General features: G+C 42.8%; 1 protein-coding gene across 1 annotated transcript in view; it reads right to left on the bottom strand.

Moving 5' to 3' along the window:
- The window catches only part of prex2 (phosphatidylinositol-3,4,5-trisphosphate-dependent Rac exchange factor 2), an 85482-nt gene extending 72862 nt beyond the window's left edge, over positions 1-12620 (bottom strand). The window contains exons 1-6 of the mRNA XM_079661814.1: positions 12519-12620; positions 9158-9280; positions 7006-7110; positions 6286-6387; positions 4827-4988; positions 156-289 (exon numbers count right to left, since the gene is read on the bottom strand). Coding sequence (XP_079517940.1) covers positions 156-289; positions 4827-4988; positions 6286-6387; positions 7006-7110; positions 9158-9226 — 572 coding nt within the window. The 5' untranslated portion in view covers positions 9227-9280; positions 12519-12620. The remainder of the gene's footprint in view (positions 1-155; positions 290-4826; positions 4989-6285; positions 6388-7005; positions 7111-9157; positions 9281-12518) is intronic.
- Positions 12621-14908: the final 2288 nt, after the last annotated feature.

Here is a 14908-nt window from a genome sequence, read left to right as displayed (position 1 = left end):
TCCCTCCCATGGGTCTGAATAAAAAGCTTCCCACAGTTCTCTCTTTTCTTATACTTGCAGTGAATTATATATGAAGTTTATTTCTAAGTGCAAGCTATGAATGTTCTTCAAGAGGAGTCAGAACAAGAGGGACTGTTAAGCATGAAGATCAGAACCTGTTCTTCTTCTTGCAGTAGACGAGCAGCTTGTCGAACAGGAAGAAGATTCTCTCCTGGATGTTTCCTGCAGAGATCTTCAGCAGGACGCCGTGCATGAGCATCTCCGTGCACGTGTCTGTGATGTTGGAGCCCTGCAGATGAACAGGAGGGGGAAATGTCAGACACAAGACGAGCAGAAAGAGACACAAGACGACCCAAAACACACCGATGATTACCAAGAAGACATAAAAACGCTAAAATAAGACAAGAAAAACAACCAAAGATGCTTAACAACCAACAAACACAATAAATAACCCCAAATCGTATTTATTATCTATGTCAGGGGTTCCCAAAGTGGTTTGATCCAAAAATTCAATTTTTTTTTAATAATTATTAATAATAACGTTTGCATAGACATGTCCAGGGGCGGAGTAGCCATCTGTATAATTTCCCCGCAACGAGGCTCCCCCTTTGACAATCCACTAGCGCAGTGTGTGTGCGAAAAACTGAAATTAATTCACTAGCACCCCCCCCCCCCCCGTCGACAAAAGTTTGGGGGAACCCCTGATCTATGTAATGTTTTCATTATAAACTAAACACAAAAAGTGAGGAAGTGTGTGTTTGGCAGGTGATTGATCTGATATATAATGAATCTTGTAGCAGCTGAGTATTTGGGTTTCCTCCTCTGCTTTCCAACAGTATGAGATGAATCGCCAAGAAGCAAAGAAACACTCATGTCCTTACTTATTGACTTCAAGGTCTCCTATCACGCAAAGTGCACGTTTTGATGTTTAGAGCTGAGTATGTGGGTTGCGCCCCATGTGACAAATCTTTTCTGAAATGCCAAAGTTCAGTTTACCTATCTCACGTTTTTACAGATCGTGTGAATAGTCCTTCCCTTCCTCTCAGGACTCTGTGGAAACACCTCACTGCGTTAAATGCACGCCGGTTACTAGCGTCCATAGAATGACATCCCGTGCAGTCACTGTTGCATTGTGGGAGCTATGTCTTTATGATGGGAATTTATAATAATTCAATATATATATAGGTTTCCTCACTACAACATGCTCTCAGACAGAAGAGTGTAACCTTGACCTGGTCAGACCATCACCATATGGATGCTATACTTTCTTAAGACATCCCCTAGCTGAATGAATCCCCTTCCGGTCTCTCCCTGTGTAACTTGGTCAGAGTCTATGAAGTAATGCAGGTTGTCCTTCCAGCTGGAAATAGATTGAATGAACGTCATCGTGTATGTTCATATGTATTTATCTATAAATCTCAGCCAAGCAAATCATTTTACTTTGGTTTATTTATTTTTTGCACATTTTTGGATATTTCTGCTAATTTTTTCATGCACAAAATTGAAAATGTGCAAAAACTGGTGGACGGAAACTCAACTGAACTGACTGCAGAAAACTAAAGAAATCATGCTTGAGTTCGAGACTCAATAGATTGAAAGGCTCTATTGTCTTCAGGATTGATTCTGTTATTAAACATTACTTTGCTTTAAACTTGTTTATGTGTTCTTCTCTGACACCTCTCTCCTCCGGCCTCACCTCGCCTGCTCCGGGATTTATGTCCAACGTTTGATCTCGGCTAAAAATAACTCAGAAAATGTGGTTCGGATTTCCTCTTTCTCCCCCTCTTCATCCTCCCCCTCTTCATCCTCACCCTCTTCATCCTCCCTTTATCTCTCACAGTGCACACTTTCTTCCCTCCCCACTCCACAGATGTTAAACTGGTTCCAGCTGGACAGTGCATGCGTGTGTGTGTGTGCGTGTGCGTGTCCGTGTGCGTGTGCATGCGTGTGTGCATGCGTGTGTGCGTGTGTGTGTGCGTGTGCATGCGTGTGTGTATGCGTGTGTGCGTGTGTGTGTGTGTGTATGTGTGCATGCGTGCATGTGTGCGTGTGTGTGTGTGTGTGCATGCGTGTGTGTGCGTGTGTGCGTGTGTGTGTGTATGTGTGCGTGTATGTGCGTGCATGTGTGCATGCGTGCATGTGTGCGTGTGTGTGTGTTTGTGCATGTGTGTGTATGCATGCGTGTGTGTGTGTTTGCGTGTGTGCATGCGTGCATGTGTGTGTGTGTGTGTGTGTGTGTGTGTGTGTGTGTATGTGTGCGTGTGTGTGCGTGCATGTGTGCATGCGTGCATGTGTGCGTGTGTGTGTGTTTGTGCATGTGTGTGTATGCATGCGTGTGTGTGTGTGTGTGTGTGTGTGTGTGTGTGTGTGTGTGTGTGTGTGTGTGTGTGTGTGTGTGTGTGTGTGTGTGTGTGTGTGTGTGTGTGTGTGTGTGTGTGTGTGTGTGTGTGTGTGTGTGTGCGTGTGTGTGTGTGTGTGTAGAACAGATGTGGAAACGTGTCCTGGTCACTTTAAAGTCCAGACCTCTCTAATGGAGGAGCAGACACTTCCTCTGTGAGTTTAACGAGCTTTCAAACCCCAACAACTGCACTCTTTCCATCCTCTGTTCTCCCATCACCCCTCTCTTTAATCCTGTTCCTCACGGAGAGCTTTAAACACTCATCTGTTTCATCTCAATCCTCTATTTTTACATCCAGACAGCAGCCAGACATAACAACGGCAGAAATGAATAAGAAATGAGGCGAGGATAAAGCCGCATCGCCGTTCATTAAAGGGGAACGTGAGAGAAAGCTCTTGAAGTGGTGTTGGCTGGAGAGACGAGAGAGATTACATTGAATTCATTAAACTGGTGGAGGCGATCCAGCTCCACCACTTAGAGAAGCTTCATGAAGAATATGGAAACAACTCCATGCTCTAAAATTACCATCTTTATTTTTGGTCAACAAGCAATCAGTGGGGAGGAGCAGGAAGTGAAACACACACACACTCACTCACTCACACTCACACACACACACACACACACACACACACACACACACACACACACACACACACACACACACACACACACACACACACACACACACACAGTTTCATTTCATATTAAAGTTATTAAATTACTTCTTGGAAACTTAAAGACAAGATGCATGAAGTGTTTAGCTCCTATTAGCATCAGAGGTCAATAATCATCCATTCTAATTACTACTTCTCTTCCATCCCCCACCAGGTCTACTTATTAAGGCTTTCTTATCATCAGTTATCTAACCTAAAGACCCCCCCCCCCCTGAAGCTTTCACTACCCGCTCATCCATGCAGAACATACTGAAGTGAATACAGGTCATTGCTCCCAGAGAACCAGAAGCTGTGGACAGAAGTCACGCTGGAGGACGAGTGGCTTCAATGCGTCATGACTTTGAGCCTTTTGAAAGTTACTCAGACATTCAACGTCCTGTGTGAGATTTAATTTAAACACAGAGTAGTTTGGATCCCCGACCACATGTTTTATTTATTACTTTAATGCATTTCTTATTCTGCGCCTGTTTTTTATTAGTTTTTGTTATTATTACCATATCACGTTGAATGTATTTAAACATATAAGTGTTAAAGGTCACCTATCGTGCTATTTTAGGCAATAGGTCTCAGATGTATAAGAATATATAAAAAACATGTCTATGAAGTGTTTTGCTCCAAACACCAAACAGATCACCCATTCTAGCCATGCCTCATATCCTCTATTCCACTTCCTGTTTCTAAAGTGCTGATTTGGGGAATAAAGCTTTAAATAAAGAGGAGGGGTCTGAGCTCATGCGGGACCCGGCAGCTACTGTCTAAACTAAATACTGATGTGATGAAACGCCATATCATGGATTATCAAGGATTCTCTCTGAAACAGTATGGAGCTCAAAGGCTTTCTCTCTTGCCGGTTATACCACAAGGTGAGTTCCTTTTTACTTCCTGCTTCTTCACACACATGCTCTCCAGTACAGGTTAGCTCTGAGTGTTAGCCATGCTAATGTAAACACCGACCATATTACGTCCAAAACAGTCGGGCATTGTTTCTGATAGCAACGTTTCTGATCGGGCCGTGGGTCCACATTTCAGATATTACGTCATATCGGACGCAAATCTGGATCAGCTCCGTTGAGAGAGGGTTTTATTTTCTGACACTGCGTGAGTTCCCCGACGCACCGGGGACACAGCGGGGACGCACCGGGGACGCAGCGGGGGGACACAGGGGACACACCGGGGACACACCGGGGACACATGTTGATGTAGAAAAGACATCAGAAAGTGCATTTTGCATGACAGGTCCCCTTTAATTGAATAAACTCTGATGTCATGACTAATCGGTGCAGAAACACCACTATAGGGGTGTTGGGTCATTTTGAATGTGATACTATATTCTACTGATCATTGAATCTTCTGTGTCCTCAGAACAATGTGAACACAGAGCGCTGACCCTGAGGGTGAAGCTGCTCTGTTCCTGCTTTTGAGATCCATTTCACTCGTAAGTCGACTTTCTTTGTTAAACTTTGTCCATGAATCATTTATCAGTTTCTCTGAAGAAGTTCCTCCACAGCAAACACACGAACACAACAAGTACAACCTCTGCAAAAGCATGTCTGTCAAAAGTCATCTCTTTATCATTTGGAGTGGACATGGAGTTGTAGTTGTAGTTGTTGTTGTTGTTGTTGTTGTTAAGTCTTTAATATTGAAAAAAGGATGATGTTATTCAAAAAGCAGACGTTGTAAAGCATATGTAGAAAACTGGGTGAAAATATGTCATTTGAGTTCATTTCATTTCCTGAATGCTCCTCCACGCTCACCTCCCAGCCCTCGATGTGCGACTGCCACTCCTCCAGGATCTCCATCTTCTCCATCTGCCTCTTGGCCTCGTTGATGTTGGAGCACACGGCCTTCATCACCTGCAGAGACTCCTGCACCGGAGGGAAGTCGGGGTGCTTCTTCGGGGTCCGTTTCAGAAGCTCCTGCTCATTCAAATGTCAAGTCAGACTTTCATATACATGCAGAAGCTGTTTTATATAATCATGTGCTGCCAGCCACACGGTGAGAACTCATTCAGCAGCTCGTGCACAACAAGTAGAGCCTCTGCACCGAGCCCCTCAGAAACATCATCCCTTCATCCTACGGAGTGGACATAACGGGAGCAGTACATATTGACTTATGGCCAGATGATGAGAGGATGATGTTATTGAAAAAGCAGAACTTATACGGGTAAACATTTTTAGAAAGCTGGATGGAAATATGATATTTGTGTTCATTAAATAAATGAATGTGTCAAAGGTAATACTAGATCTGTGTGCAGCAACAAAGCAGACTTTCAATGCTTCGTGAAAGTCATCATTTATATTTATATTTATTTATCTATAAACCTCAGCCAAGCATATCATTCTACTTTGGTTTATTTATTTTTTGCACATTTGGGGATTTTCTGCTCGTTGTTTTATGCACAAAAATGAAAATATGCATTAACTGGCGGAAACTCAACTCAACCAAACTGACTGCCGAAAACTCAAACTAAAATCATGCTCTAGTTCAAGATTTAATAAATGCAAAGGCTTTATTGTCTGGTGCCTAAAAGCTACAGCGTGGATTTGACTTGAGGTTCAGGCTCTCGCATCAAAGCAACAGATAGCTAAACTAAGATTTGAGAGAAATCTGAAAAGTTGGAGAATTCATCTCCAAGCATTCCTGAGATTTATCATTCCCATCAGTGTGTCTTCTGATCACACCACGTGAACAGCATGAAGAGAGCATGTTTGATTCCTCTGCACACGTGCTTACCTCCTGTGGTTCCTCAGGCAGTGGCTTTAAGCTTCAGTCTGAACACCTGATGTACTCTGATCTGATGCTTTTCTGTGCTAGGTTAAAGAAGGAAGCCCAGCAGCTGGAGGACTTCAAATGGTTCGAGTCTCAGATTATTACCCCCCTCCCATTATTATTACTACATCTCTGAGGCTGAGGCTGAATGAATAGATCCTAACGGGACCGGAGAGAGGATCAGATCACTCTCACGGCTTTGAAAGAGGATTTCATTTCAAATCACAACGTTTAAAAACACAGCGGAGAGGCTGGTGTTACTCTGTGTGTGTGTCTGTGTGTGTGTGTGTGTCTGTCTGTCTGTCTGTCTGTCTGTCTGTCTGTCTGTCTGTCTGTCTGTCTGTCTGTCTGTCTGTGTGTCTGTGTGTGTGTGTGTGTGTGTGTGTGTGTGTGTGTGTGTGTGTGTGTGTGTGTGTGTGTGTGTGTGTGTGTGTGTGTCCTCACTCTTAGCAGCAGGGGGTATTTGCAGATCCTCTGGATGGGCGCCACCAGGTAACCCTCCAGAGGAACCTCCGTGTTCTTCCTGCCCCCCAGCAGCATGCAGTTCTGCAGGAAGGAGGGGGGGTTAAGAAGTGACCAGATTCAAAAATACCTTCCTTCCTGACGGACTAAAGAAATGGACGTGTTGTGCTGCTGCAGCGTTTATGAATGGATAACAAGCAGAATCAGAATCAGGTTTATTACCAGGTCGGTCGACACGTACGAGGAATTGACAAACACTTCTTTAGCCTTAATGACTGCAAGAACTGGACTTAAAGGAATACTTTCACCCATAGAATAATTACTTATATATCAATGACTCACCCCATGACACTCTGGAATCTTGTAGATAATTTATGCATGGTTCAAAAAGATCAAAAGATTGAAAAATATCATGAGGAATTTGATGAAATCAGGGCCTCGTTCTTGTGCATCCTACTTGTCCAGATGAGTCCAACATGAAGATTATCTTATATATATTTTTGCTGTTTTTAAATGTAACCGTCGATGTGGAAGCATGCAGGAAACACAACCGGTTTTACAAAGTGATCGATGAAAGGAGCGACCAGTCAGAGTCTACGCAGGAAATGAATCGTGGAGTCTGGATCACAGACGGTACAGACTGCTATCCAAAGACTGTGTGTGTTTCATCTTAGACGTTGTGTGTGTGTTTACTGGTCTCACCAGTAAACATGTGCGGACGCTCCGGATCTTATTGAGCTCCAGCAGAAGCCTCTGGGCCTTTTCATGGTTCCCACAGTACTCATCGTAGATCTGGAAAACACTCCTCTGCGAGAGAGGGAGAAACACGAGGAGACAAATGTGAGTTCTGAGCAGAAGGTATAGAATAGAATATATCTTTATCGTCATCATACAAAGTACAACGAAATCTCTTTGGCAACTCTCACTGATAGACACAAATAAATGAATAACAGTGAAAGCAGAGGTCGTAGTGATGTCAATGTGCATATTTACACTACAGTCTGAAAACTTGAAATGTACAAATTGTATAAATAGTGTATTTCTAAGGATTCATATTATTCCTCCCCTCTCTCCTCCTCATCGTGAGATATGATGAGATCAGATCTACTCTGCAGCCAAATGCCTCCTGCATCGTGTTGTTCACAGCCTTTAAATCACTACGCCGTCACCACAGAGAAAATAGTCCCCTCTCTCCGGCAGCTCTCTTTCTGACAGAGTTAGGAGGATTACTCTAAACATGTCGATCTTGATTACTTTCCGTTACCTTTGGATTTACCTCAACATCAAATCTGCAAGTATATGATGCATATCGAGCGTGCACAGTGTTTTTTGTTCAACTAATCCAAGATGTTTAGAAAGTAAAATCAGCCTAAATGAAAACCAGCTCATTCAGAGGTTATCCATATAATGGACTACAGAAAATTCATCTGTAAATACTCAGTAGATCACATGATATCATCTCTACACGTTATCCTGACACATGTAATCAGCTTTCTGCACGTGTGTGTTTGAATTTGTGCTTCGTGATATCATACTTTATATTCAAAGGGATCGCAACTTCCTGCTAATAAAGCCCATTACTGAAAGAGATGCAGACAGGAAGAAGAACTTCACACACACACACACACACACACACACACACACACACACACACACACACACACACACACACACACACACACACACACACACACACACACACACACACACACACACACACACACACACACACACACACACACACACACACACACACACACACACACACACACACACACACACACACACACACACACACACACAGTTATGAATCTCTAAAGGAGTTATTTTGTAGTCCTGGGAACCGGTTTGGTCCAAAGGGAGGATTCAGTTTTCATCCAGCGTTACGTAACCCCTCTTTGTCGCTCCATGGTGTGACTCAGGGACTCACACGGTCCCTCACGACTGATCTATGGTCAGTTAGGGCGTGGTTGATATCAGCGAGGTCACCCCTCTCCTTTGTTTCCAGCTGGATCAGCAGCAGGAGGACACACTGCGTGTTGCCTTCATGACGCTTAGATGTACTCCTCTTGTAAAGAGTTCATGTGATTGATTCCACCTGTTTGATGTCAGCGTGCTTCAGGAGCAGTGAATCAGGTATGAAGCAAACTGTGCACTTTGGAGAGATGCATTGATATCATGTCTGCATCTGAGCTCTGACAGTGAATAAGAGAAATAAAACTCTTAAGATAAGTCAAAGACAGAGCATGCATCAACGACACTGAGTTTGAACATGATGATCAAAACGGTACTCAGATATTTAGTTACTTTTTAACTGAAAAAAAGTTAATAGCCTTTTTATTTCTGTTATTGTTAAGAAAGTCTTATTTGATGTATAACTTCTGATGTTTATGTAAAAAAAGCTTTTTCTGCTAAATCTGACTTTATATGAATATTTAATTCTATTTTTAAAGTATTTCTTATTAAACATTTTACTTCTTATGTCCATATATGTATTTGTATTATTTATAATTCAATTTTAACTTCTTTAATTTATGTGTATTGTAAATGTTTACTTTTATTTCACATCTCAATAAATACAAATAATTTCGTTTTTGTATTCCTCTTTTATTCTAAGTGGAGCACAAAACCCAATCCGCCCAGTCTAAAACATCACTGTGATGAGTTAACACTCCAAACGGTCTCACACTCCCTACCTCGGCTTAATATATATTATATTAAATCTATCAAGGTGTCCTCTCAAATGCAGCTGTGACCCACAAAAGCATTCAGTGACGGTTGTGGCGTCTCTCTGGAGAACTCAGATCATTCCAATGCGTTATAATATATTGTGATATATTGTATTGTAACTCACGAAGTGCAGGAAGCAGCGTCCGACCTCGTGCATGGCGTTGGGTTCGGACAGCATCGAACCCTCCACCATGGACAGGAAGTCTCTGTGCAGCGCCAGGATCTCCTCGATGTTACAGAACAACACCTGGGGGAGGAGAACACACCGAAACTGGATTTAATACAAAATAAAGAGTGTTTTCAAAATCCACCAGCTGTTCTCTATCAACAGAGAGCACTGAGGGATGGGGCTCCTTTGTGACGGGCCTCTGGGCTTAAGAGCTCTTTTTTCAAACATTGAGAGATATTTTAATGGGAAAAGGGAACGTTACGTCCAATCTGTTCTCAGATATTAAACACAATCAGAACAGAGAAGGCTTTAATTAAAGTGGACCTATCATGCTGTATCTGAAACATGTATGTAGGGTCATACCTATACAAAACAAGTCTGTGAAGTGTTTTGCTTAAAATCCCAAACAGATCACCCGTTGTAGCCATGCCTCATATAGAGGAGGCGGAGCTAATGCCTGATCAGAATTCTACCGGAGATAAAGTTAAATTCTGCTGTGATAAAACGCCATCCTGTTCTAAACCACATCAAGGATTATCTGAAACAGTATGGAGCTCAAATGCTTTTTCTCTCTCAGGTTTATCACAAGGTGAGTTCTTTTTTTATTTCCTGCTTTTTAAACACATGCTCTCTCCAGTACAGGTTAGCTCTGAGCGTTAGCGAGGCTTGCTAATGTAAACAAAGACGTCCAAAACACGTCAGGCATTGTTTCTGACAGCAACTCTCTGTGGGTCCGCTGACGTCAGTTCGGATGGAAATCTGTATCTGCTCATTGTACCCCCGTTTTTAAAAGATTTGGGTACGGAGGAAAAGAGTATGGGCCTCTTGAAGTAAAGGGACATTAAAGAAGGAGTATAATCATATTGTTTGTTGCCCTTTCTAACTGAGACGCCAAATATTAAAAGATCCACCGGGGACATATAGTTATTTACAACAGACATCACAAAGTGCATGTTACATGATAGGTCCCCTTTAATGACTATTACTGAGTTACATCCGGTGCAGCATGGTGTTGCTTTTAATGCCTTTTTTACTCCCTAGTTGATTGTTTTTGTGGTAAAACATGTGAAATGAGGCTCGACATCCAGCCCAGAGACGTCTGAATAACTTCTGAACACATGCTTCACATTCCTTAAGATTTAAGACATGATGCGTTCAATGCTTTCTGAGAAAACCTGCAAAAAATCAGGTGAAACTTCATCAAAGCTTTTCAGGAAGACAGCAAATTATATAGATTTGTAAATGCCAACTTGCACCATAAGCACTTTGTGTAGGACTGCAGTGTTTGAGTTAGTTTGATGAGAGTCTCTGTGGAAAACTTCACTAACAAATAAATAAAACCTTTAAAATGATAAAGAAATGTGGAGTTTTTTTGAACTTTAGGACATTTTTCTTTTCACTTTCTTCCAATTCAACAAGAGAAGGTTAGTTTGTATCCCCGCAGCGAAGCAGAAGAAAGACAGACTAACTTTCTGTGCGTGTTTAAAATCATCCTAATATTCAACATCCTCATTAAAAGTTCCCGGTATCGTGCAGAACCACTTCTCCTCTCGCTGTCCTTCAGCTGCCCGATGCTGACCCTCCTCTTTCTCTAAACCCAGAGAGCAGCGTGTTCCCAAACACTCTGAAGTATCTCTAAACACGGACGTCAGCAAACTCCTTCTGAAAGACTATTTACCTCCTTTATTATCCTGCAGCACTTTAAATAGATTATATTCACAGCTGCTTCCTGCCGCGCTGCATCCAGAAATACATCCCTGTTTCAGGCTGCAGAGCTCCAGAACAACAGACCCACCGCAGGGTCACGGACGGACCTGTTATGGATCAAATGACTGCAACGATAAGGTCTGTGTGCAGAGTAAGAGTCTGATATCAGGGCTAGTTAAGTGATTGATCTGTAAAATGAAGAATCCTGCAGAAGCTCCACTTGTCACCGTGTGTTTCCTGTAGATGTAGACGAAAGAAAAGACTGATCTGTAATCTGATTGGTTTCCCAATATTTGAGGGGATTAAAGAAACAAGTTGGTTTGTGGGCCGGGACATATAAACACTACTAGTGGACTAAAGGGAACTTGGACTTAAACGCCAAACTAAGTGTGTTTAGTAAGAGTCGAATGCATCTAGCATCCGGGCTGGTTAAAGTATAAGGAATCTGTCAAATTAAGGTTTTCAACAAAGAATCCTGAAGCTCTTCTTTTAATCGTGAGTTTACGTCAGATGTGCTCAGACACGTCTCCAAAAGAAGTCCTTCAGCATGAACAGGACTATAACAAAGATGAGGGAAAACTTAGGTGATTGAAACCAAAACAACAAACTACTTTAGTTTTAAACTATTGGAGGGGATTAAAGAAACAAGGTTGGTTTGTAGGACCTAGATATTATAACACGTCTTCAACACGACTGCAATTTCAATATAATATCCACTGAGTCGATTTACTGTCAGGTCTGTAGAACTGAGAGCTTCTCCACAAAGGATCCTGCTTTAAATCTTGTGTTTCTAAGAGATGTACTCAAAGGAAACCTGGACCTGTGTGAAGATAAGGCCTGTGTGCAGAGCAAGAGTCAAAAGGCTTTTTAAAGTATAAGTCGACTCGTGCATTAGGTCATGGAAGAAATGAATCAGTCAAATGAAGCATCCTGCAGAGGCTCCACTTGTCACCGTGTGTTTCGCTTGTGTTCAGAAATGTCTTCAAATTAAGTGGAAACAAGGACTGTGTGGCCAAAACCCCAAAAGGTTTGTCTCGTAACCTTCACCTCAAAAGTGTTTGTTCTTGGCCGCATGTAGAGCTTGGGCCTGGGAAGCAGTGTCAGACTCGCAGTACTCAACCCACCGGACGCTTCGGTTGCTTTTCAAGGTTTATTTCCAGTAAAACAAACAAAATAAGAAAACAATATTTAACATAAACTTAAACAGCAGATCCTAATAATCTGTATTTCACTAAGCATACGGTTACGTCTGCGTGTCAATGAGGGTATTGCTGCTGCCTGCTGCTCTCCCGTCACACACCGCACCTCGAACTTAAAGCCTTAGCCCCGCCCCCTTCACCTGAGCAAAGCACACCTCTCACTGAAACAGAAAACTTACCAGACTGATATTGTTTCCCAATATTTGAGAGGATTAAAGAAACAAGTTGGTTTGTAGGACTTGATCTAGATGTTATAAAACACATCCAGCCTTCAGCACGACTAGTGATTGGCTGAAGGGAACTTGGACCAAACCAGGTGTGTTTCCTGACACAGTGGGGACACCCTCCTGCATAAAAACACATTTCCAGATGCTCATTATTCGCCCCCACGCCTCTCACTCTGACCTCACCTTCACCGTCTCCTCCGTGATGTTCTTGTCGATTCTGGTGGCGGCGTATAGCTCCAGACGATGCAGAAAAACCTGCAGAGAGATAAAGAGCTAACATTCAGAACACGCATCACATCTTGGTGTCGTAGGCGATCTCTAGATAATGAAACATGAATAACACAGGAAAATGAATCAAAGGCACAGAGCAGTGTGAGATACACATCTGACAGGTTTAGCTCTGACTCGATCATTGCTCACTTTTTAGTCTTTCTACTTTCTTGTTCAACTCGTCCGTTAGTCAAGTGTCTCAAGCTGAACGAACCCCCTTTGGAACATTCTAATCTGCAACCCACTATTCAGAGGGTTCAACGGATCCTGGCCGTATTTGTGTATACTGTACTAACTTGCTCCCAGGCGTCCATGTGGCTTGCTAGTGTGCGTCCCCATCTACAGTCAAAGTCTCCACTTAAGGTCCTTTCAGTATTTCTGCTCTAACCCCAGTGTTTCCCCTATATACAAATAGTGGCGGCGCAGCGCCGCTGCTGAAATATGAGCGCGCCTGCTAGGGGGCGCCAGCCAGGTACCAAAAACAAAAATAGATTTCTTTTTTTTTTACTTTTTTTTTTTTCTTAAAATAATAATAAGTGGCGACCCTTTTTCCTTTTTTGATTGTTTGTTATGTGGATTTGTAGTATTTGTGTTACTGTATGTTCAATAAAGGTGTATTTTTGCTCAATCTTGAGACATTGCCCCGGACCCCCTAGAGCAGGGGTGTCAAACTCAAATACACAGTGGGTCAAAATAAAAAAAATGGGTTCTAGTGGAGGGCCGGACTGGTTCAATGTTTATTGCGGAACTTATTGAAATGAACTTATTACACATATTAAACCTGGAACTAACAAAGCTTCAATGATTGCCTATAAAAACAACATTAAACATTAAATAATCAGTTGCATTCATTTCTTATGGCTCTATCTGCAGCTTCTCCAGAGTCATTTCTTATGAGTACATTTTCCCACAGGCCAACAACAGCTTCAACTAAACTATTTCCCTCAAAGAAAATACCAAACATGCCCTGTTGTCGTGAGAGAGAAAGTGCAGAAGGAAACATCCATTAAACTCAGTGTGCCGCTCTGTGATGCTAGTTCAAGCCAGATACTTGGGATCTCATCTTGGGTGCAAGCTCATCAATGTTTGGGGTCAGGCTCTGAGCTGAGGAGACCCTCAGGATGGAGTGAAGGTGTGCGTGCAATATACCGGCGGGCCAGATCTAATAGTAATTAGAAATGATCCTGCGGGCTGAAATTAAATCCACCAAGGGCCTGATTTGGCCCCCGGGCCTTGAGTTTGACACATGTGCCCTAGAGGATGTGACGTCCACCCCCCAATTCAAACATGTTCATACAATACTGAATACATTTGAAGCCATTTTGACGTCTATTACCTATGTCAAAAAGTTTCTGCAGTGTATTTGTCTTTTGTAGAGATTTTTCGTTTATTCTTTACATATAAAATGTCGCCTAAAATCTCACCTAGGGCAGCAAATTGTCTAGAACCGGCCCTGGTAATAGGCCTCAAGAGCCTTTCTTGTGCAGACACATAGAAACAAATTGGCGGGGCGCACTTCGCACGCACTAAGAAATTCCACGCGCTCCGCGCTCACATTATGCTGGACCCACGTGCCTTAGCACCGCTGCTATGACTCCATCCTAGGGGAAACACTGAACCCAATACACGAACACCTTAACACCAAATCAGGAGGTGTGTGTGCAGCTTCAAGTCTCTGCAGCCGTCACGATGGACACCTGATCTCCATCGCTGGGTGGAGAGAAGGCGGCCGATTTTCAAAGACATGTTAAGTGTGTGAATCAAGACGGAGGGGAAGGGCTTTTACTTTCTTTCTGACTTCCTGCGCTCCCTGAGGACGATGGTTCCCAGGCTGTGTGAGGAAATAAAGGAGGGCTGTGAGTCTCAAAATGAGACTGGAGAGGAAGACGCTATTCTCCGAGCCTCAGGGAGAGAGAGCTGGAAATAAGAGACATCCATCAACATGAGTGTGTGTGTGTGTGTGTGTGTGTGTGTGTGTGTGTGTGTGTGTGCCACTCATTCACCTGTGCCTATGGTTGGCAGAATACAAATAAAAGGCCCTGTTAAAACAATGAAGGGAGTTAAAGCAGGTAATAATTCATTATATTTAGGTAATACCCTCAGGTGTGTGTGTGTGTGTGTGTGTGTGTGTGTGTGTGTGTGTGTGTGTGTGTGTGTGTGTGTGTGTGTGTGTGTGTGTGTGTGTGTGTGTGTGTGTGTGTGTGTGTGTGTGTGTGTGTGTGTGTGTGTGTGACAGGAGGCCATGATGAAATCCAAAGCAAGGAGTAACATCTAAAACTTTTCGTGAAATATTTAAAAACAAA

This window comes from Notothenia rossii (genome assembly GCF_949606895.1).
Source record: "Notothenia rossii genome assembly, chromosome: 12".
Classification (NCBI taxonomy): Eukaryota; Metazoa; Chordata; class Actinopteri; order Perciformes; family Nototheniidae; genus Notothenia; species Notothenia rossii.
The sequence above is the reverse complement of the archived record's forward strand: the minus strand, read 5'-3'. Positions and strand labels throughout refer to the sequence as shown.